The sequence below is a fragment of the Camelus dromedarius genome, chromosome X (genome assembly GCF_036321535.1).
Source record: "Camelus dromedarius isolate mCamDro1 chromosome X, mCamDro1.pat, whole genome shotgun sequence".
Classification (NCBI taxonomy): domain Eukaryota; kingdom Metazoa; phylum Chordata; class Mammalia; order Artiodactyla; family Camelidae; genus Camelus; species Camelus dromedarius.
In genome coordinates, this window is record NC_087472.1 from 18885221 (window position 1) to 18908889 (window position 23669).

A 23669-nucleotide genomic window follows, 5' to 3' on the forward strand; every position below is an offset into this window, starting at 1 on the left:
AACGCTTTCTCCCAGTCTGTGGTTTGTCTTCTCATTCTCTTGACCCACATTGCATTTTGTTGGTGTGTCTCCTTGGTCTCTTCTCATCGGTGACAGTTCTCAGTCTTTCTTTGTCTTTCATGACGTTGACACTTTTGAAAAGTATTGGTCAGTTGTCTTGTAGTTTCTCTCTCACTTTGGGTTTGTCTGACATTTTCTCATGATTTGACTGAGGTTGTCCATTTTTGGCAAGAATGCCTTGGAAGGGATATTACATCTTTTTCAGTACATCCTACCAGGGAGCATATGATGTCACTATGTCATGTTACTGGGGATGTTAACCTTAATCACTTAGTTGAGGTGGTGTCTGCTGGGTTTTTCCATTGTAAAGTTACCATTTTTCCCATTGTAATTGATAAATATCTTGGGGGAGATACTCCTCAAACTTTTACCCACTGGTTTTAGCATCTTTTGGTGGAGTTTGCCTGCAATAGTTATTATTGTGGTGTTTACCTAATGGCTTGTGTTTCCTTCATTCCATCTACATTTATTAATTGGAATTTTTCTGTAGGGAAGATCTGTCCTTTCTCCCCATTTATTTATGCACTCATTTATTTATATCAGCATGGGCTTAAGGATATTTATTTTATTTTTTTGAGTTAATAATGCAATTCTTTCATTTTAATTTTGTTACTCAAATTGTTCTATAAAGCTGTTATTTTTTAACTGGCAGAATAAATTTTATTAACACTAAAAAAGCTTATTCTTGGGTATTGATTTTACTGAAAAGTGAGAGGTCAGCCATTTTAGTTTGCATTGCAACTAGTATCCTGATAATACTTTGTTACCGTTATTTCTGGTTAGGTTTTAGTATCTGACCAAAATCTATCTGATTATTCTATCTATAACCTTAATTCAGACTACTTATGGTTTATTCTGATGAGGTGATAGCCTGCATGCACAGGGTAGAAACTGCCTTCCTAATATGCTTTTTAGATCTCATTATGTGATACAAATTTTATTAATTTTACAGTTACTCCTGTGGGCTTATTGGTTTTGAGTGTTTTATAAAGTGGAAAATATCAAACAGCGAAGAATCTAAATATCAGTGGAGCTTCTTATCTACATTATTAGAAGAAAATTAGGCTTAGTAAATTATCTGTCTATTTTTTTTTCAGAGAAAAAACAACTTTATTCCTCTATTATCATGGACATTGGGAAAACATTTTTTTTTAATTTTTTTTAACATTTTTTATTGATTTATAATCATTTTACAATTGTCTATTTTTAATAAAGCAGGTTTTCCTGTGCTTATAATTCTAGCAAAATAATGATGTACAGATATATGGAAATTTTACTAATAACAAAATGATGACTTGTGCTTTTATAATTGAATGTCTCATTAGATCAGAATTTTTCTGAATATTCTGAGTTGAGATTATATTTATGTCTTTCCGTATTTTCTAGATAGGTTCTTAAAATAAGTTCATATTATCTTTTGAAGAGAATTGAAAACCTGAAAGAATATTGTTCATAGATATTATGGGAACTGCACAATGAGGTAGATTTTCATATATGATTTGTTGAACCAGTTGCACTACTTTATAACCATACTTTGTGAATTAAGTCATAAGTGACACTGATTCTGAATAAATTAATCTGAATAAGTTTGTGTTAATGTACTTTATCTGAAACAAAGTAATTCAGCATGATTTATTCTGTTTTTGCAAGTTCATTAATTGGCCTCTAATACTTCAAATTTGAATACCTAGACTTTCAAACAAGTGTAAGTTAAATGGCCAAATACATTACTTCTAGAAAGTTAATTTATTATTATTTTCACCCCAATTGAGACAAATAAAATACTGGTTATGTAAAAATATCTTTTCCATTACTATCATCTCACATCAATCCTTCTGAGGGGAAAAACAAAACAGAACTCATTTCACTGTTCTGGGTATTTCTCATTTTACGTAAACTCACATTATACTATATGTGAGTATATCTCATGGACTCTTAGAGTTAAAAGAGACCTTAATTTAGTCTAACCTTTTTTGTAATTAAGAAATCTCACCTATAGCTTCTAGGACAGTTATCTAGCCTCTGTTTGAGTGTGATCATGTTGGGACTCTTACTCCTCTCAGGATATTTCATTTCACTGTTTTATGTTCTCTGGTTCTCAGAAACGAGTGGCAGTCTACTTCCCTTTGACTTTCCACGTTGGTTTTAATCTCATGAATCAACAAAGAAATGATTTTTTCCTATTTGATAGGCTTTTACATATGTGGATGCCACTATTTTGGGTTTCTTTAGTCTTTACTTCTCTAGACACTGAGAATTTATAGGTTTGTGACCATTCTAGTCATCTTAGCTTATCATCCACTCTTGATATACCAAGGTTAGAATACAACCTGCAGATAAGGTCAAATGGAATGGCACCATTACTTAAAAAAAAAAAAAGAAAAAGAAAACTATCCTTGTTCTTGCACCTAAACTTGGTATACAGTACAGAGCTTTGGAATTTGGTATGTATAATTGTGACATATAAAGTAAGTTTTTGTTTTTGCTTTTGTTTTTTTTAAGTTTTTTTTAAGTTGAAGTATAGTTGATTTACAATATTGGGTTAGTTTCGAGTATATAATAAAGTGATTCAGTTACTTTTTTCAGATTATATTCCATTATAGGTCATTACAAGATATTGAACACAATTTCCTGTGCTATACAGTAAATCCTTGTTGCTAATCTATTTTATATATAGTAGTTTGTATCTGTTAATCCCATACTCCTAATTCATCCCTCCCTCCCTCCCTCTCTCATTTGGTAATCATAAGTTTTCTGTCTGTGAAGTCTGTTTCTGTTTTGTATATAGATTCCTTTGTATTATTTTCATTCCACATGTAAGTGGTATCATATAGTATTTGTCTTTCTCTGTCTTACTTCACTAAGTATAATATTCTCTAGGTCCATCCACGTTGCTGCAAATGCCAATATTTCATTCTTTTTTATGGCTTAGTAATATTCCAGTGTATCTGTATACCACATCTTCTTAAGCCAGTCGTCTGTTGATGGGCACTTGGGTTATTTCAGTGTCGTTACAATGGCTATTGTAAATAGTGCCACTGTCAACATTGAGGTGCATGTACCTTTTCTAATTAGAGTTTTATAAAGCAAGTTTTGATTCTTCCTAATGGCTTTGATTTTCTCTCGCTTCTACAACCTTGATGTGCTTGACTTTTATAAAACAGTTTGGAGTAATTAAAATCCTCATTCTTGTTTCTGTATATAGCTTGGAATGGTGGAATGGATTGAACCTCCCAAACGAGAACGCAAAGCGAACTATGCAGTGGACGCCTACTTCAGAGAGGCATTACGTGTCAGCGAGCCAAAGATTCCAAAGGTAAAACAGTATGAGGCCAGGGTTTATGTCCTACAGCAGAATTCTCATGTAACATGGTCTCTGATTGAGATTTCCTTATATTAATGCTACATCTTAGTCCCTAAAATACAGCAACAGTACAGAAAAGTACTTGACATGGCTCAGCCATATAAATGGATTCCATTGTATTTATTTTTCTATATAGAAAAGAAATTTAAAAAGATAAGTATGTTCTCTTCATATACTGGAAACAAATATATATATAATGCATTTTTTCCTCCACAGGCTCCACGACCTCCAAAACAGCCAAATGTTCAGGATTTTCAATTTTTCCCACCACGCTTATTTGAGCTCCTTGAAAAGGAAATTCTTTACTATAGGAAGACAATAGGCTATAAGGTAATTTTTCAGTTTTTTAGATTAGCATAATCTTTTAAACGAATATAATCTTTTGAACTAGACTAGGAAGCGTTCCATTTTAATGTGAATGAACCTAAGAGTAAATCAAAATAGTGGTGTTTTTAAAACCAAAGAGGAGGTTTAACTAGAAGTAAAGCATCAGACTGCCCAATCACCAGTAGCATCATCACTAAATGGGATTAAAGGAGAATTGTCCAATATTTCAAAATAGTAATAATAACATATTATTTTAATAATGCTAGTGTTCAAGTGCTCAAAGAATATGTAGAATGAACAACAGGTATGTGTTTAATTAGAAGTGAATGTATTATAGGTGATAGGAAATTTTTTATTATTTTCCTCAAAATGACCCAGAAATAGTATTTGTGTGTTTATTGCTCATAGATTGATGGAAGCCCTGTTGGTGGTTAGTAGGTTGCAATCACTTAGGTGTTAAAATAATGATAAACAAGATAATGAATTATATAATTTTAAAATGACCTTTTGGAATTCAAAATTCGTATTTATATAGGTAAATAGGAATCATTTATAGTGAGTGAAATTTAACGTTTGTTGTACTAAAGCTATCACATGGAGAGATTGGGCATACCAGGTTATTTCTGTATGGTGAAATTGACTTTCTAGTGAATGGAAAAGGATGACCAAAGGTGTAATAATCAATAGTATGAACAAAATTGTAAAACTATTAACACTTATAACTTGATGAAGATTTCTATTTTATGAATTGGAAGTTACGTTTTAAACAGTATTTTGTGAACCTTTATCACAAGTGGAACTATAGCCAGTTATTTTGATTAGTAGCTGTAATGTGCCTAGAAAAGCTCCACATGTATAAGATATTTAGTTAGTTAGTATTTTGGAACCGAGTGAATCTCTAGAGTGTTTCTACTATTTGTCCAGAGTTGGAGAATTGTCATTTGAAGTAGAGCAAAAAACCTTTGCTTGCTATTTATGTACCAAAGTTTAGACATATATAAATAGGGACAAGAAAGTTAGAGTGAATATAAGTGGAAATATATATAAATAAGAATAAGAGACTTATAGTGAATATAAGTGGTTAATTATAATCTGGTTAAGGAAATACGATTAAATTTGAATGTATTTAACCAAAAGGACTGGATAAAATCCCTCTTAGGAAGTTGTAGAAGAGTAAAGTGAACCATGGTTGAACATTGAGACCAGGCATAAAACCAGTTTCAAAGAAAATGAAAACAGCGATATGTTAGAAGAAACAGGCAAGTTACAGGTTCACGATGTAAAATAAAAATGGTAAAGTTAATAGGGTAGTTAATAAGATTTCATGAGATAAACAAATATGTGTGTATATATATATACTCACTAAGGATTATAAAAAATTTTAAGTTTAGGTCATTATTTCTGTTATTTTTATTAACTGTTACTGCTGAGACTTGAAAGGAGAATGAAATTGAAATGTTAGACCTCAGTTAGTAATCAACCAAATATCTGTGTAGAGCATTTTATAAATGAAGAAATATTTTACCACATTGTTCATTTGATTTCTAAGAAACCCTGTGAGATAGACGTTATTATCACCTCCATATAGTAGGTGAGGAAACTGAAGTTCAGAGAGGTTTAATGGCTGTTCAAGGTCAGGTAGCTAACAGAGTTGCCAAGGGTGCTGGTCTCAAACACAGGCTCTCAGCATGCAAGTGCTATGCTCTTTCCACTCAGACGTTCTGGGCTATTTCTGCATGTTACATAACCCTGCTTCTTTCTGCAGTCCTAAATAAGGACTGTGTTTACAGTGGTTTGACATGTTGTTTGGGAGGTGAGCCAAGTGGTAGTCAAGTAGCAGCAATAAACAGATCATCTCTGCTAATATAACTGTTTATGCTCCTTCTTTGGAGATACTGAAATTCTGTTCCCTGTGATAATACCGTACCCACCACATTCTCATCCTGGCTCTGATTTTAATCTAAACAGTGCCTTTCATTACACGCAGTTTGTGGTTGGGGGTGGGGTCTTACCTGACGTTTGGGTGGTGACCAACTGAAAGGAGATGGAGGGGAGAGGAAACTTTAGGAGAGGGAGGGCTGAAGGGACAGCTGTGAAAGGTGATAGGAAGGAGAAAGGTGTGAGAAGAGAGGACAGGCATGAATGAGGAGAGGGAAGATGCTGTGGGACCCACGCCATGGCACCTTACTGTTTTCTCTTCCTCTCTTCCCCGAGAAGAGTGACAGAAGAGAGAGTCAGGGTGAAAGGAGGGCTGTTTTTCATTTAATGCATATTTATTGAGTGCCCCCCTGTGCCAGGTCCCATACCAAGCTCGGAGGATAAACTGGCAGATTAAGACAGATAGCATTCCTCAGCACATGAAACCTACATTCTAATAGAGGAGACAGACATTAAACTGATAGTACAGATGTTATTTGTTTTCAGAGCTTACAAAGGGTGCTACGAGGGAGTGTAACCTGGGTATCTAATGTGGATTGGGAGATCAGGGAGGGGGACCCTAAGGACCACCATTTAAGCTGAGATCAAGAAAGATGCACAGGAATTGGCCAAGTGAAGTGTGGGAGAGATGCACTCAGGTAGGGGAGTCACAGGTACAAAGATGTTGTGGTAGGAAGGGGGATTTCCCCTTGAGAAACTGAAAGAGGGCCAGTGCTGCTCGGGAGTGGTGAGGAGGAGAATGACCTGAGATGAAACTGGTGAACGGGTTGAGTCGGATCATGTGGACCACTGAACATTAATTATAGGTCATACTAATTAGGTTGAACTTTAGAGTAAAGGAAAACCTTTGAGATATTTTTAAGGCAGAGGGTTTGGTGGGTGATGAAATCATAACAGCAGATACTTATTTAGTCCTTACTTATGTTGCTTATTCTTCTTAGTTATTTAAAATGATTAGCTCATTATCCTCCTAGGAGCTGTGGAACTCCATACCTATTTTACAGGTAGGGAAACTGAGGCATAGAGAGGTTCAGTAATTTGCCCTGAGTAATTTAATTCAAGATCAAACAGCTTGTAAGTGGTAGAGTTTGATTAGATTTACATTTTTAAAAATCACTACCTGCGATACAGAGAATGTTGAGTTTCTCCAAGGAAACCAGCCAGGAGGCTGCTTCAGGGTGAAGATGAGGAGCTGGTGGTGGCTCAGAGTGTGGTGGTGGCGGTGAGGATGGAAAGAGAGTCGAGCCCCTACCACCCCACAACTAGCCTTGTGTTCTCCTCAGCCCCATCCTGCATTGCCTTTATATTGTCTTAAGACTTGCCTTGACCCTCCGTATGCATACTTAGCTGAGGATTTACAAGACAAAGAAGAATACGTTATGGATGTTGGTTCTTTCTGAACCTTGTCTCTTCCATTCTTTACCAGGGGCTACAGACCTGAGCTAAGGTGGGTGCTTGAATTGGGTGGGTTTTGTGTTTGAGTTAAGAGTACAGTTGTCCCTCGGTATCTGCGGGGCATTGGTTCCAGAAGCCCCCACAGACACCACAATCCGTGGATGCTCAAGCCCCTTATATAAAATGGCATAGTATTTGCATGTGACCTATGCAAATCTGCCCATATATTTTACATCATCTATTACTTATAATACCTAACACAATGTAATTGCTATGTAAATAGGTATAAATACAATGTGAATGCTATGTAAATAGTTGCCACGTGTGGCAAATTCAAGTTTTGCTCTATGGAACTTTCTGGAATTTTTTCCTGGATATTTTTGATCTGAGGTTGCTCGAATCTATGGATGCAGAACCCGCGGATACGGAGGGCCGACTGTATAGACAGATGAGCATGGCATGTTAATCATCTGCAAAAGCTTCCTGTAAAGGATGATGTGATACTGATAAGTGTTGGGCATATCTTCTCAAGCATACCTAGCATTGACTTTCCCCCCTACTAAACCTCCAGAAAACTCACCTGAGCCACAAAGTGAATGGAGCAATAGTTTGTTCTCAGATGCACAGGACTGCTGTAGTGGAGTTTCCTGGTATTCTCTATGCACAGTTAGGGTCTCAAAAAGGGACTCCTTTCCCCCTTTTTGCTTAAATGATTGTTAGCCCAGGGGAGAGAGGTGCTGTCTGTAGCTGGGAGCACGGTGGTGCATGGTACCTTTTTGTACATTTTGAGTCCCCACCGTCGCATTCTGTAGTGATTGGGAGCATGGCTGGTGAGGGGCCCAGTAGGTCTGAAGCAATTGGTAAATAGCATTTTCCCCCAAGGCCTGCTTATTTGCATTTTTATTCTCTATTTTGTTTTTTTCCCCTCTGTATTCAGCATAGCAAGGTCACAGCAATATTGCTGATAATAAGATGTGGAATCAAAGAATTTTGTTTTATTTGAGGCTGATAGAAGTATTTGTTTGTTTTGCCTTAACCACTTGGTGGATAGCAGTGCATTATGTGCCAATTTTCCTTGCTGTCTAAGCTTCGACCTTGTTGCAAGTTAGACATATTCAGAAGCTCCATTACTCTTGAGACTTAAAGGAGTTACTTTAATGCTTTTAGTCACTTGTTCATTAAAATCTTTCTATTGGAAGAAGGTGACTAAATTGAAATTTCAATTGCAGAACTGAAAGAATCCATAGTATCCAGAAATCCCACTGAGTCTAAGACCTGAAGTGAAAGAGTTACCATATTAGAAGCTGAAGAAAGCTGTAGAACATTCTAACATATATCTTTAGTAAAAAATTCTTTAGGGGTGGGTATAAACATTTGACAAATGCAGAAAGTTCTGTAATCTTTGTGAGTTTTGGTAATGTGTCATCATGGGCCACCTGTTTTGCTGTGGTGAAACTCAAAATACAGCGAGCTGATTTAAGGTTACTGCTTTCATTTTGTATGTTGTCACATTTATTTCAATATTCCATATTTCTGTGAAATGCTTGCTGAAACTCCTAAGAAACAAGAGCAAGAAAAGTTTTTCACTTTTCCATGGAATGTAGCTCTTAATCACAAATTCCCTAGGATCTGACCAGAAATCCAAGTAATAATTGAGATGTTTCCTTGGAAGGAGAACTTCTTGTATATTATAGCTCTGCTAAGTGTTGCTGGGGGCCACCAGTAATAGATACAGTGTGAGTACTTGAGAGACCTTCTGCGTGTCTGTGTTTAGTACTATGGTTCTATAGCTTGTCTATTTAATTCTTCTTTAGCACTTTGAAATCACTCTATCACTGTAGGAAGTTTAAAGCTGATAAAAACTTCATGAGGTAAAAAATAATAAAAACCTTTTAAAAATAATAAATATTAAGAAGGAGTTTTTTGGTAGGAGGAGAAACAGGAAGTTAGGAATTTTGAGTCATTTCTAATTCTGAAAATTTTAGCAGCTATTTATATGAGTAATTTTTAGAATGAAAATAGTCAGCGTAACAATGAAGTCATTCTAAAATTTTGCTGTATTAAAAATATGAGCAGTTGATGTGGAAGAAGTAGTCTACAGTGGCTCCTAAAAATCTAGTAATATAATATTCTAATTTTGCTTTTATTAAAGCTCAAGGGGGAAATTTTCAGTATTGGGGATATCTACATAGGAATAAACAGTTTATTTTGGGTGGGTACATTATGCATTTTCTGGCATGAAATTAGATGTTTATGAAATTATTTTATTTGGTTAAAGTATGCTTTGTTGGATGTGGAAAGTCTGAAGCTATTTGGTAGAGAAATATCTTAAGATTGAAGAGGTTTCCCTCAATTATAATTAAAACTTGAGGCCAGCAATTTAAGGGGTATATTAAACTTTTAAAGCTATATCTGTGATTTTTTTTCAACATTTTATTATGAAAAAATGTCAAACAGAGAAAAATGTTGAAATAATTGTACAGTAAACACCCATATACATACCACATATGTTCTCCAGTTTGCATCTTACTGTATTTATTTACTTTATTACCTATTTGTCCATTGCTCCAGTCTTCTATCAAATGGGTATCCCTCTTATTTTTTTATGCATTTCAAAGTTGTAAACATATGTATATTTCACCTGGAAACACTTCACCATGCATATCATTAGCCATAGTTCAATATTTGATTCTTTTTATAAGATAAAATTTACATATATTGAAATATATAAATCTTAAGTGTACCAATTTGATGAGTTTTGACAAATGCATATGCCTACATAATGGAAGCCACTATAAAGACATAGAACATTACTGTGACCCCAGAAAGCGCATCTTCCCAATCAATCCCCATACCCATTCCCCAGAGACAACCCTGTTCTGGTGTTGTTTTCCTCTTTAGATTAGTTTTTTTTCTCTAGAATTTCACATAAATGGAATCATACATTATGTGTAAGTCTTCTCTCACTTAGCATAATGTTTTTGCGATTCATCCATGTTGTCCCATTATCAGTGGTTCATTCCTTTTTTATTGCTGAGTACTATTCCATTGTAAGGATATACCACAGTTTGCTTATCTGGTCTCTTGTTGATGGACATCTGGGCTGTCTTCTGGGTTTTGGCTCTTATGAGTAAAGCTGCTGCAAGCATTCTCCTAAATGTCTTTGTATAGATATGTTAGGAATGGAATTGCTGGTGTGCTTGTAATTTAAAAGTGGAATTTAGCCATTGAAAAAAGTTATTCTAAATCATGAGTGTCACTGGACTACATTTCCTTTTTAATTTACACCTTCTTTTCCATTTCCATTTGCCACCATCCTAGGCCAAGTGATCATATCTCATTTCTAGAATATGACAGTTTAGCTGGTACTCTTGGCTCTAGTTGCTAGCCCACTTCAGTCCATCTAGCACAAGACTTATAGTTGAAAACACTACATTTTGACATTTTGCTCCCTTGTTGAAAAATCTCCAATGGCTTGCTGTTGCTTCCTGTGTAATTTCAGAAGGCCCTCTAATTGTCTCTACCTGGCCTGGTTTCTTACCCTTCTCAACATAAACCCTGTATGCTCCTTCCTGGTTTTGCCTTCACTGTTTTTGCTTATACTGCTCCAGTCTAGAATATTCTTTCTCTCTTCTCCATCTTCCCAAATCCTTAGAGTTCTTAGAGTGCAGCTCAGAACTCCACAACTAGGTTGTGAGCTCTTTGTGGGCAAGGACCATGTCCACTACTTCTTTTGTATTCTAGTGATTGCCTGTCATAGTGCTATGGATAAAATAGACATTTAGTCAATACTTACTAATTTGATTGTCTGATACTGATGATTACATACAAATGAATGTATTTTTTCAGTATTTCCTTTTTATGCCCAGTTAATAGGTTTTATTTTTAAACAACTATTGGATCCAATAGTTTTAAAAATATTTACTTTTAAGTTACAGTGCTGTAGTTTCAAACTCTATAAAGTAGGTATAACAATGAGAGAAATGTACCCTAATATGTATTACAATTACATTATAGTAAAACCCAGACTGTCTGATACCCCCAGAGGATGAGTCATTTATGATAGGTGGGCATTCCAAGTAGTGGAAGGCTTGCTGTCAACCCTTTTCTTTTCACATGTAACAGAATGCTATAAACTGTACTATCCATGTTATATACCTGCCCTCTTAAATCAGCGTGCTGCACTGTCACTGCAGATGCACATAGAAATGGTGTGAGGCTTTGCGCCAAGTGACTTAGTCTGTCACTCCATACAGTGACTGCTGCTCCATACTGCTCAACTGTATGGGTTGTCTATGTTCACGGTGACACACTGAGGTCCCTGGGGCTACGGTTTTGAGATAACAGGTGACTGGCTGACTGCTTGCTTCCTTGGAGAGCTGAGCTTCTGTCCTCAGTCTTTTGAACTTGAGCTCTCTTCTCAGTTGTCAGTGTATTGCGGCTCTGTATACTATACACAGCTGTATAGTATACATTATCCTTTCTGTTGGTCACTGCTACTTAGTCTTTTTTCCTTGACTGCGGGTCCCATCACAGCTGTTTGTGTGCTCTGCTTACCCCTTCCCTCTTATGTATAGTCTCTTATTTTTTTTTTTTTTGCTTCCTTATTCTGTCACTTCTTTCGGTCTTTGCATTTGATGTGAAGATGCTCTCTCTTTCCATACCCCGGCAGGCAATAAAAGCACTCCTTTCTTTTTGCACGTTGAACCGATCAGAGCATTGGATGCAATCTTCAGGTGCATTGCCACTTATCTGCCCTGGTCTATATTGCCAGGTGAATATGGGCTCTTTTCACACTACCAAACTGTTTGTTTCTGGGGCTTGAGATTTTACTGTATAATGTTGGTGTTGGGGATAATCATATGATTATTATTACCATATATTACAATATTATAAGGATTTTTTGTTCCACAGTATAATTAAATCTAGAATATAATGTGGCACTTAGCAATGGGCTTTGAACTCTAAAATGCCATGTGGCACATTTAAGAGCAGTTTTACTTTGGTAATATCATGGTGGTAGAAATGTGGAAAAGATCATGTGTCATTCTGGTATGACTTTATTTTGTTTACTGTTGAAATAACTCTAAATATTGATATGAGTATATACACCCTTCATTAATTTTTTTCAACAGATTACTCATAACACATCTGTTGGTTTTTAGGTCCCACGGAATCCTGATATCCCAAATCCAGCTGTGGCTCAAAGAGAGGAGCAGAAAAAGATTGATGGAGCTGAACCTCTTACACCGGAAGAGACTGAAGAAAAGGAAAAACTTCTCACACAAGTAAAATATTTTAAGGGTTGAAGGACTTTTAGTCAACCAACAGAAGAAAAGAAAATATAGATCACATTACTTTTGGTTGTATGGGCCTGGTACCCTGATTGGATGCACCAGCAAAATCAGGGCTATTTTGTAAACGTTCATTTAGACCAAATATCCCTATTTTTTCTCCCTTTTATAGAGTACACTTTTTTCAAAATAATGGAAAATACATGAATATACAATATAAGTGTCAATTGTTAGAAATAAGACATACATTTTATCAATCATAATAAGGTCAGTTCATCCACATATGAATCCTGAAAGACTAGAATTACTAGCATATTCTTGCAAATTTAAATTTATTTTATTGATTATGAACTCTCTTCTGAAATTATACTCTACTAAACTTTATGGAATGATTTCATAATTCTCAAAATGCCTTATATCCTTTCTTGAAAAGAATTGTGATATGATGATGAGAAATTTCTGAAACTTTTTAAGATGCTCATTGTATAGTTAAAAGCAAATAGTTACTAAATAGGGAATATTTCCATTTGAACAACATACTAATGCTTTTTGGTCATTGTTGCTTTAATGAGTTTTTTGAGTGGCTTACTTCCAAAGTATGATACCCCCTTAGTGTATAAAGTTGCCAGCAAGATTTATTCATTCAGTACATTCTTTTGAACAATATGCAAAGCACAGTGCTAGGAAATTTTCCACATTAATTATTGAAATATAGTTTTTATATTTATATCTTATTTATTATATAGGTTTTTTTTGTTATAATGTGATTTTATTAAATGAATTTTTATAAATTATACTCATAAGTTTTTGAGCCAAATGCCTGGAAGACAAAGTTTAGTTTGAAAATATAATTGCAGCTGGTTGAATATTAGGACTTACCACAGAATAAAATAAAACATTTAAATATTCATGTTTTATTTTCAAAATTTATTTCCTGAACACAAAAATAAAGTTATGGTCTTTGAATGTTACTTGGCTTGCAGTATGTTATGAATGCACAACCTCCTGTGAAAATATAGTCTCAACTGAGAAATTGCTTTAGTTTGTAATTATAAACAAAATCAGGTTTTTTTGCCCCTCCCAGTAGTTGAAGTCATCTTTAATCATCTTTTTCTACTGCCCTAAATTATTAATCTTTAAAAAAGTCATGGGAGTACAAAGGAACAAAATGTGGGGTCATCGGAAATCCTTATCAGCTAAAGGCTAGGGATAGAGTTTTGCACTGTCGAGAGTATCACATTTACGTGGCTTGGGAAGTAAGGAGTGGAAAACAAATTTTTGGTTTTGTGACTTCAGAGGCATGCTAATAAATACCAAAGAAACTTAAAACACTGATTGGTCGAACTGTTCTATCTTTTAGGAAAGAAATTGGGCCCAATAAAATTCTGTTGATAGGCATTCTATTTATGAATATAATTTGAACAGAAATTATTTATTCACAGTTTCTTAGAATGATATAAAGAGCTACAAAAATTTTTCTGCAGTCTCTTTTTTTTCCCCTTCATGTATTTTTTTGATTTAATGTATCCACATTTTTTTCTTAATTTACATGGGGACAGGTCTGTGAAAAAAAAAAAAACAAAGTACTGGAGTATCAGGACTTCAGCATTTATATTGGCATTTTTATTTTAATGCATTTGTATTTTAATGTACTAGGCATCTGTAAAATATGGAATTTTAAACTACACAGTATATTGGAGCTCTAAGTCAGTTTTTAGTACCTGGAGAGAAGTACCTTGTCTTCATGATAGAAAAGCAGTTATTTTTACAATAACTCAACTCAACTTTTGATTCCATCATAAAAAAACTGGGATTTTATAAGGAGGCAAATATTAAGCCTTTGAAACTATTTTAAATGTATCATTGTATAGAACTGAATAGAACAATAGTTTGATTTGTTAATTTAACCTTTGTTGATGGTGCTTAATTTTTTGTTCACAGGGATTCACAAACTGGACTAAGCGAGATTTTAACCAGTTTATTAAAGCTAATGAGAAGTATGGAAGAGATGACATTGATAACATAGCTCGAGAGGTGGAAGGCAAATCCCCTGAGGAGGTCATGGAGTATTCAGGTTTGTATACTTCAGAAATGGCGTTTAATTGTAACCTTATGTATTTTCTTTAGTGTCAATTTAATTGTACCTTTGTTCAGAGACTTTTAGACTTTTATGAATAAAATTTAGGTGAAAGTATAAAATATAATTGTATTTCTAGGAAAGTTAAGATTCATCAAAACAGATTGCTATCATCCTTACTAGTTGGCTAATAGAGCCAAGTATAGCACTCATAAAACAAGGGTAGCTATTGGATGAGCGTTGGTAAAATGCCCGCGTTCCCACCTCTGGAATTTGGTCATCTTCTGGGCAAGTCAAGTCTGAGACTTCAGTTCAGTGGACTGAATTAGTGTCTTTCTAGGTTGTCCTTGAAATAGAGAATTCTAATCAGGCCCTTTTAGATCCTCAAATACTCTCAGGATTCCAGTTTGGTCCAGGCAGGTCATGTGGATTCCATTAACTCCAAGCAGACTAGAATAGATCTAAAAAGACTGCTTGAATAAATATGTTGATTGCTCCTGGAATCAGCTTGCTCTCTTACTCAGCTGTGTTTTTGGTGTTGACCAGAAGTAGATTACCTGCTGAAGTGCATGGAGTTAATACTAATTTCCATGTCACAGAGCATCCAACTTCAGATTTCTGAAAAGAAATCTTATTAAAAATAAGTAAATGTTCCTAGTAAGTTTTCTTTATGTAGAACATAGGAAGTTTCTCAAGTCCAATTAGGTTGAGCTCTCAAATTTAGTCTGAGTATCAGCTGTATAGAATCTAGGGCAGTTTTTCCCATAGAAGCAATGTTACAAGGTATGTAGCCCTCAAAGCCTTTTTCGCCTAACAACTGAAATTCCTTATTTTTGCAGTGAAGAATAGTAGGGAGGAAACGTTACAGTACTAATATGCCAAAGATTAACGCAGACTAGGTACAACTTTTAATCTATGTTTAGCACTAATGCTTGAAGAAATCCATGTTTAATTAGAGAATAGATACATATATTTTTTATTTTGAAAATCTGACAAGGTCTTCTGGTGATTGCCAGGGACTTTAGAGATTAATCATGTTGAGTTTTTATTTCGTGTAGCATAAGATCAAGTCCATGAATGTCCTTTTTTTTTTTTTTTTGATACCAGCGGAACATTACTACTGCTCTTAGACTTTATCACGTAAGTTTAGGGTATTTGGGGGCTTAAGGAGGGAAAAAATAGAGAATTTTAGCAGCAGGAGTTGAATGAAAAGAGTGTAAAAGCATATGCGCAGAGAGATTTTCTGAAGTAGAATTTTCTTCAAGAGGTAGAAAAAGGGAGATAGCATCAGTGTGTATGAAGTTGCAAGAAAAAAAAAATGATTAAAAAGGGTATCATGTCAAATGTTCCTGCTTGGGGCAGCTTAACTGGGGCCGTGACAGAGGATGGGGAGATTTGAATGAATTTATGTAGTTAGTTGCAGTAAAAGAAGAAATATGTACCATTGGCTGTTCATGAGTATCTTATACATAGGAAGCATTTAAATATGTGTTGAATGAATAAGTGAGAAAATGAATAAATGAACACAGGAACTTACAAAAGTCAGAGTACTAACATTCCTTTCTTGGTAGACTCCAAAAATGAAAAAAAAATTGAGAATGTAGAATATATCATTAGAAGACCCTCAAGTCATAAGATGTGACATATTAATGCAGCCAGATTATTTAGCTCATTTATAAAATTTGGGTGATTTGGCTTTTTTTTTTTAAGAGAAAAGGCTATTCCAAGTAAGTTTAAACAACAAGATATATGTCACTGGAAATATTGTAAGAATAATGAGTGGTTCCAAAAGTGAAATAACAGTTTCAGTAGAAATTGCTGCTTTATAGGAAGTTTGATTGTCCTGTTGATAATGGTTTCATTTCTCTTTCTGCTACTAGGAAGCTATATTCTCTAAGTTCATATGACCACTCTCTCTTCTGTTTCACTTTATACTTTTATTCAAACATTATATAGAAGGCACCAAACATATATGCATAGCTTAAATCCGTATCTGTAATATCTTTTGAAATTCAAGTCATTTGGGATGGATAATTAAAAACTCCATAATATTTTATGAAAGGAAAATCACTAACCTAAAATCTTGTTGAGATCTTACTTTTAAATGAAAAGAGGTATTTAATACTCCTCATTTATTACCCCTTAGGGTTATTTCATAATTGAACATATGTCATACAGATGAGTCTGAATCTTAATTTTAAATTTACACTTAAATACAGTGTAAGCTCACTGTGTCCTTCCTTTCCTGTTAATTCTTTATTCTTCAGTTCCTTGGATTCATTTGCTTAAGATGATAGAATTACAAAGTAATAATTCTGTTTTTCAGCTGTATTTTGGGAACGTTGCAATGAATTACAGGACATTGAGAAAATTATGGCTCAAATTGAACGTGGAGAAGCAAGAATTCAACGAAGGATCAGTATCAAGAAAGCCCTGGATGCCAAAGTACTATATTTCATAGTTGTCAAATTACCAATAGATTGTTTTAATTGATGATTAAATGAGAATTAGCTTTGATTTATTATTGTTGCACATTTAGTTAAAAGCACTGTTTTGTTTAAATCCACAGATAGCAAGATACAAGGCTCCATTTCATCAGTTACGTATTCAGTATGGAACCAGCAAAGGAAAGAACTATACTGAGGAAGAAGATAGATTCTTGATTTGTATGTTACACAAAATGGGCTTTGATAGAGAAAACGTGTATGAAGAATTAAGACAGTGTGTTCGGAATGCTCCTCAGTTTAGATTTGACTGGTTTATCAAGTCTAGAACTGCCATGGTATGTATTCTTTTCTTACTGATTTCCTCCAACTTTTTATTTTGAAAAATATCAAGTTTCATATATTCTCCATTTAGGTTCTCTGATTGTTAACATTCTGCTACATTGGCTTTCTCCTCCCACCAACATATGGATATATATATTTAAACATACATACATAGAATCTATATATAGAATCTATATATTATATCCAGAAATACAGAAACATATCTATATTCAGAAATATAAGTCTGTATTTTATACTCATTAATATTCAGATCTGTATTTCTGAATCATTTGAAAGTAAATTGCAGACATCACGAGTTTTCACCTCTAAACACTTCAACATTTATCTCCTAAAATTAAGGACATTCTCCTACATAACCACAATACCATTATCCTACCTGAAATTGTAAACATTGATTCAGTAATGTCATCTAGTGTACAGTCCATGTATAAAATTTTCCACTTGTTCCCAAAGTGTCTCTCATAGCTGTTTTTTAAAAATTGATGATCTAGTTAAGTTTCACATATTGCATTTGGTTCAGTCTCTTTAGTCTCTTTCAGTCTACAACTTTTTGTTTGTCACAACAGTGACTTTTTTAAGGTGCCCAGGCTTGTTTTGTAGAATGTTCCACATTTATCTCATTGTTTGCACTTTATTAGATTTAGGTTAAGCATTTTTGGCAAGAATGCGAAATAAGTGATGTATACTTCTTACTGCATCACATCAGGAGGCACATTATGTTAGGTTGTCACACTCCTGGTGATGCTAAGTTTGATCACTTAGTTGAAATGGGGACCGCCAGAGCTCTCCACTTGAAAGGCACATTTTCCCCTTTGTAATTAAGCAGGTGGTACTTGAGACTGTGTGAATAACTTAAGGATTTATTTTTAATGAGAAGGAATTGTTGCTAAAGTTGAATTTTTATAAGAATGTTATGAGACAGAGAATAATTAAGTAGAAGGGATTTTATTTTTGCTTCATGCAATTTACCCTGTTACTTTCTAACATGAATTGTATTCCTGTTAAATCCTAGTGCTGCTTAGCAGTGTTCTTGATGATACTGGAATAAATGCAACACGTTTTTAATGTTGGCATCGTCAGTCTTTTGTCAGCTGAGGTAATTAAGATAGAAATAGATTTATACAGCCTAAACATTAAAAGTAGCCAGAAACTAACAATCCAAACAATGGATATTTTTCTTAAGTAGTTTCTGTCTATCATAAAAGTTTTCTTGGCCAAAAGTTCGAGATGTGAAGGAATGGCTATTAATATTTTGTTTGACCCATTTTATATTTTCAGTTCAAGTTGAATAAAAAGAAAAAATCTGAGTTGCTGTACTGGGGTGCTAATTTTGGTGAACGTTTGCGAGATCAGATATTTCTTAAAATTTTAATACAACTTTAGAGTTTTTGATGGTTTTACAATGTGTCTATCAAGTTTATGGAATCCATAATGCTGGGAGAGGTAGCAAATACTTTGGATCAAAAATCCAAAAGGAACTGGAGAAATTGGAATGATGGGTCAGTTGAATCTCCCTTGCAAGATGACAGTTAATAGGGATAAATGTAAAGTGCTATATTTGTACAAAAGAATATGAAGAGGTGTATTTGTTAATATGATACAGGAGGAAGACTTGAGGAAAGAGTAAAAAAGCTAAGACTTAATCTGTAGCATAAAGGGCTGAAGTTGGATGTAGGGCAGAGTTGTTTGACAGGGTTCTTTGGTCCACTGAAATAGATTGTTGAGGAACAATGTAAAATAGCTTTTCTATTAGCTTTGAAAATGAGATTCCATTTTGATGGTCTGAAGACTTTGACAGTGAGCTAGTTGGCCTTTTAAGGTGCCTTCTAGTACAGTGCATCTATCACCATGTTTAGCAGGGAACTCTTTTCAAAAGCCATTCATTTAAACTTTTTAGCCATTTGGGGTTTTATGTGTATAATGATCTAATTTAGAGCAGCACCAACAGCTTGTAAAAGACAAATGCCCACCTGCATTTGTTGATGAATCTTTTTAGATCATACATGCCCTTTTATGTGATAGAACATTTGCTGAATTTTGAGTATTCTTTCAGTGATATTTTACTAATTTTTAAAAGGTTGAGAGTTTAATGCTGTTTTCAGTTTCTGGAATCATTAAACTGAAACAGTAGGCTGAAACAGAAAGTGCAAAAAAATCTTGTGTTATTTGTAATAGGAACATGACTGTAGAACTCTATAACCTTATTTCATTCTCCAGGAGAAAACCCAGTATATTTTTAACAACCACTAGATGTCTCTGAACTCCTGTGTAAAGAATCCTTTTTTCCTCCATCTTCTTCCTACAAAACATTTACCTCTTTCTTCACCAAGAGGTTTAAATCTCTAATACATGTTTCCAAAGAACAGATACTAACTACATACTTGATTGCAAAATGAAACTTTTGTCTCTTAAAAATGAAGACATTTCTGTCCTTTATTATGTTCTGGAAGGTGGAATTTATGATTTCTAAAGAATCTTGAAAAACATATTAATAGTTTATTTCATATTAAATACTTTAATCCAGAGTTTTATTTGTTAACTTTTCAACCATATTGTTTTTATTTCCCTCCTAGTTAATGGATAATTTTTGCTTATATTTCTGGATTTACATTATATGTAATATATTTTAAAATATGCATGCATATATTTAGACCATCTTTTTGAAATATTTCATGATAATATAAATCATTAGGGAATTAAAGAACTGGATTATTATTATTATTCCTAGATGATCTCTTTGCCCCACTCATTTTAAATAATTGGTCCTGTGTAGTGAATCATATTCACAACCTAGGAAGTGAAACTTCCCCATTGAAAGAAGCATTGTGATTTCCAAAACTGAAATAATTTGTTTCATTGAGAAACCTTATCTTAGAAATACAGAAGATGTAATTTGATTCATTATGTGAGTGTGTCATTGTGTTCAAATTAAAATTTTATTTATGATTAAACTTTAAACTTAGCTTACTAAAGAAGCTATGTTTAAAAACATAATCTTGTTTAAAGATGACTCTTTCCCAGAGACACCAATAAGTAGTGTGAAATACTTAGAAAAAAAATAGAAACCTTGGTAGTTACATTTTATTTGGAGAACTCAAAAGTACTGAATTCATTGCTTCTGACTTAGCTAACAGTCTTAAAGTGCTTAAAGGCATGAACCTCCACTTGTGAATGTGCCTCATTTTGAAAGCCTTCAGCTAAAGGTTGACGATTTCTTTGAGGCTCTTCTTCATTTAAAAATGCTGGCTATACAAAAGAGAAAATGAGTTCTAGTTCGTTTCTCTGTGCTAAAAAGATTGTGATTTCTTTCTCTGAGAACTTGTGTGGTCTTTAAGTAAGTAATCAGTCTCTATTGAACTACATAAGCAAGTAGGAAGGGTATGATCAGCTTAGATTTTTAAGCTCAGAGCACATGAATCACCCTACCATTTTCCTTCTTAGAAAAAAGTGTGATGGGGTCTTAGTCTTAGGACATTCAGAAACTATCAGAATTAAAAGGACCTTTGCCAAATGACTGCAAGAGGAAAAGATAATACTTTGTATTTATATAGTACCTTTCATATAATGCTTACCAATCCTTTTACCAACATTAGCTCAATTCTCTTGTCATTCCTTTTAGGGAGTGAATGTCAGGGTCCTCTCTCTGTTCATTTAGTGACAGACTAACATGCCTGGGAGATTTGAGAAGACTCTGAGAAGTTTACTGGAAAGGACATTTGGAAAATATCCAAGTAATTCCTTGGACCTGCTTAGGTTCTTTTAAGTACTTAAAGGAGAAAAAGCAGAATTTAATTCTCTGAGATAAAAAACTTTTTTGATATAATCATTTACTGCTTCCTTTGCAGGGTTGCTTTGACTTTTAATTTTAGTCAAGAAATATTCTTGCTTTTTAGCCTCTACAGAGCCTTTTTTTCCTTCTCCTGTAGCTCAAGAAGCTATGTGTGCATAGCCTGTGGCCTTGTCCCTGACAGTTGAATCAAAGTATTCATAATTAGTTATTATAATTAACCTGCCTTTTGTAGTAGTTTAAATGAATTTTGTGGGTAGTATCTCAGAGAGAGAATCACACACTATTGTATACAATGTAATAAAAATTTCATATTATTGCTGTTTGTTTTCAGGTTACAACTTTATTATTAATGATAGTGCTCCTTATTTAAAATTGAGAAAATGACATTCCTCATTAGAATGGTAGGAGGAAAAAATACTTTTTAAGAAAATATCGCTATAGCTCTTTATTAGCTTGCTTTCCTTTTTGTCAGTAATAGAAAATGTTAACTAAGTTCTTAGTTCAGCACAGGATAGTTTATAAATTATCTGTCCAGTCAGAGAAGGATTTTCTTTATAGACATTTTAGAAAACTGAAAGTCAAAGTCAAAAATTTCCAACCTATTCTGTAGTCACAATAACACTTTATTGCTTATGCAACATAGCCTAGGAAATTTTATAAAGAAGTCCATTCATGATTTTTTATTTTGTGTATTAGTCCTTAATTATGCAATAACAGCTAATGATATTTTACAGCAGTACATTCTTAATGAAATGTGAGAATATGAATTAATACATTATTCATAAAATAATAAACTGTAAAATTACGGGTTTTCTTGACTATAGAATTATTAAAATATTAAAATATATTTATGTTTATTTCCTCAAGTGATTGAGAAACTAAAATGTCCCTTTTCAGCCTTAATTTTGAAAAAGGTCCTATATGGAGGTATATATAGAAGAGGTGGTGCTTATAAAATAGATAAACAACAAGGTCCTACTGTACAGCACAGGAAACTATATTCAATACCTTGTAATGACCTGTAATGAAAAAGAATATGAAAATGAATATACATATATGTATACCTGAATCCCTATGCTGTACACCAGAAATTAACACAACATTGTAAATCAACTATACTTCAATTAAAAATAATTTAAAAATAAAAATAAATAAAATAACTCAAAAAAAAAGAGAAGTAATGCTTAACTTTGCCTTAAGGGTTATGTCAGAGCAATGGCTTCACGGAAGAGGTCCTTCTTGGAACTGAGTATTGAAAGATTAGGAATGAGTTGGCCCTGAGACTGTAGAAACAGCATATGCAAAGGTAGAGACAAGCACAACATGTGCAGAAACTGCAAGCAAGTTGGTGTGGTCGAGCATGAGTAGGGAAGTACTGGACGATGGGGAAATAGCTGGCAAATTACGAAGGGCCTTGTCCCCTGTATTGAACTTCAGTCATTATTCTAAGGGAAACGGAGAGTCACTGAAAGATTTTACCAGGGCAGTGACATGGTCAGACTGACATTTTAGAAATACTGTTCTGTGGAAGTAGGGTCATGTCTAACCTCAATTACCATATAGGCTGATCATTCCCAAATTTCTGTCTCTGTCTTTTCTATGTTCCTCCTCTTTTTTTTTTTCTTCCCTTAGCTAATATATCATCTGCCCCAGAATCACTTTTTTTACTACTGCTTTCTTAACCTTCAAGTTCAAATGGTTAGATCTAAACGGATCAGCATAATATCATGGAACTTTTGTACTTTAGTTTGCTTCTTTCTCATAGACCCCTAAAGTTGGATCAGATTTGGATAGAATGTGAAGAAATGTAGCAACAGGGTTGAGTTCTTTTTTCTTTTCTTTTTTTAAATTGAAGTATAGTTGATTTACAGTGTTGTGTTAGTTTCAGATATACAGTAAAGTGATTCAGTTATCCATATCCACACACACACACACACATTCTTTTTCAGATTTTTTCCATTGTATGTTATTATAAGATATTGACTATAGTTCCCCGTGCTATACTGTAGGTCCTTGTTGTTTATCTATTTTATATATAGTAGTGCGTGTATGTCAATCCTAAACTCCTAATTTATTCCTTCCACTCGTTTCGTTCCCCTTTGGTAACCATAAGCTTGTTTTCTATGTGAGTTCTTTTTTCTTTTCATTACTTTTCTTCTCTTTTTATGTACCTTTTTCTAATGATAGACTTTACTTAGCTATAATCCCTGCAGCTTTTGTTTTTACTAAGTTTGAGTAGCCAGTTGTACATATCATGTGTTTTATTAGCATCTGTAGTGTTTGATTTAAGACTGAACACTTCTAACAACCTGAAATATGATAAATTCACTAACAGGACTTCATTTTATGTATTTATGCTTATGTGTTATCTTGTGAGGAGGTGATGTAACATTTTACAAATAACGATGTTTAAGCAGCAGCAGTTAGGTAAAAGCATTATAACATTTGATACTTGTTTAAGAAATATAGGATATATTTATTAGAATACTAACTCCCATCTAACTGCCAATGTACTTGGGCCCTGAAATTCTAGTATAGAATGCCATCGCTTTTTGTTAGTATGATACAGGTTCCAAAGTGACAAAGAACCTAGGAAATATACCACAGAATATATAGTTGAAGGAATCAATTCTGG

At 34.0% G+C, this 23669-nt stretch overlaps 1 protein-coding gene across 8 annotated transcripts in view; it reads left to right on the top strand.

The window, feature by feature from the left end:
* The window catches only part of SMARCA1 (SWI/SNF related, matrix associated, actin dependent regulator of chromatin, subfamily a, member 1), a 65409-nt gene that overhangs the window by 34317 nt on the left and 7423 nt on the right, over positions 1–23669 (top strand). For all 8 annotated transcript variants that reach the window (XM_031445741.2, XM_031445742.2, XM_064482738.1 and 5 more), the window contains 6 exons: positions 3266–3376; positions 3641–3754; positions 12250–12372; positions 14320–14452; positions 16782–16900; positions 17025–17237. In XM_031445741.2, the coding sequence (XP_031301601.2) occupies positions 3266–3376; positions 3641–3754; positions 12250–12372; positions 14320–14452; positions 16782–16900; positions 17025–17237 (813 nt within the window). The remainder of the gene's footprint in view (positions 1–3265; positions 3377–3640; positions 3755–12249; positions 12373–14319; positions 14453–16781; positions 16901–17024; positions 17238–23669) is intronic.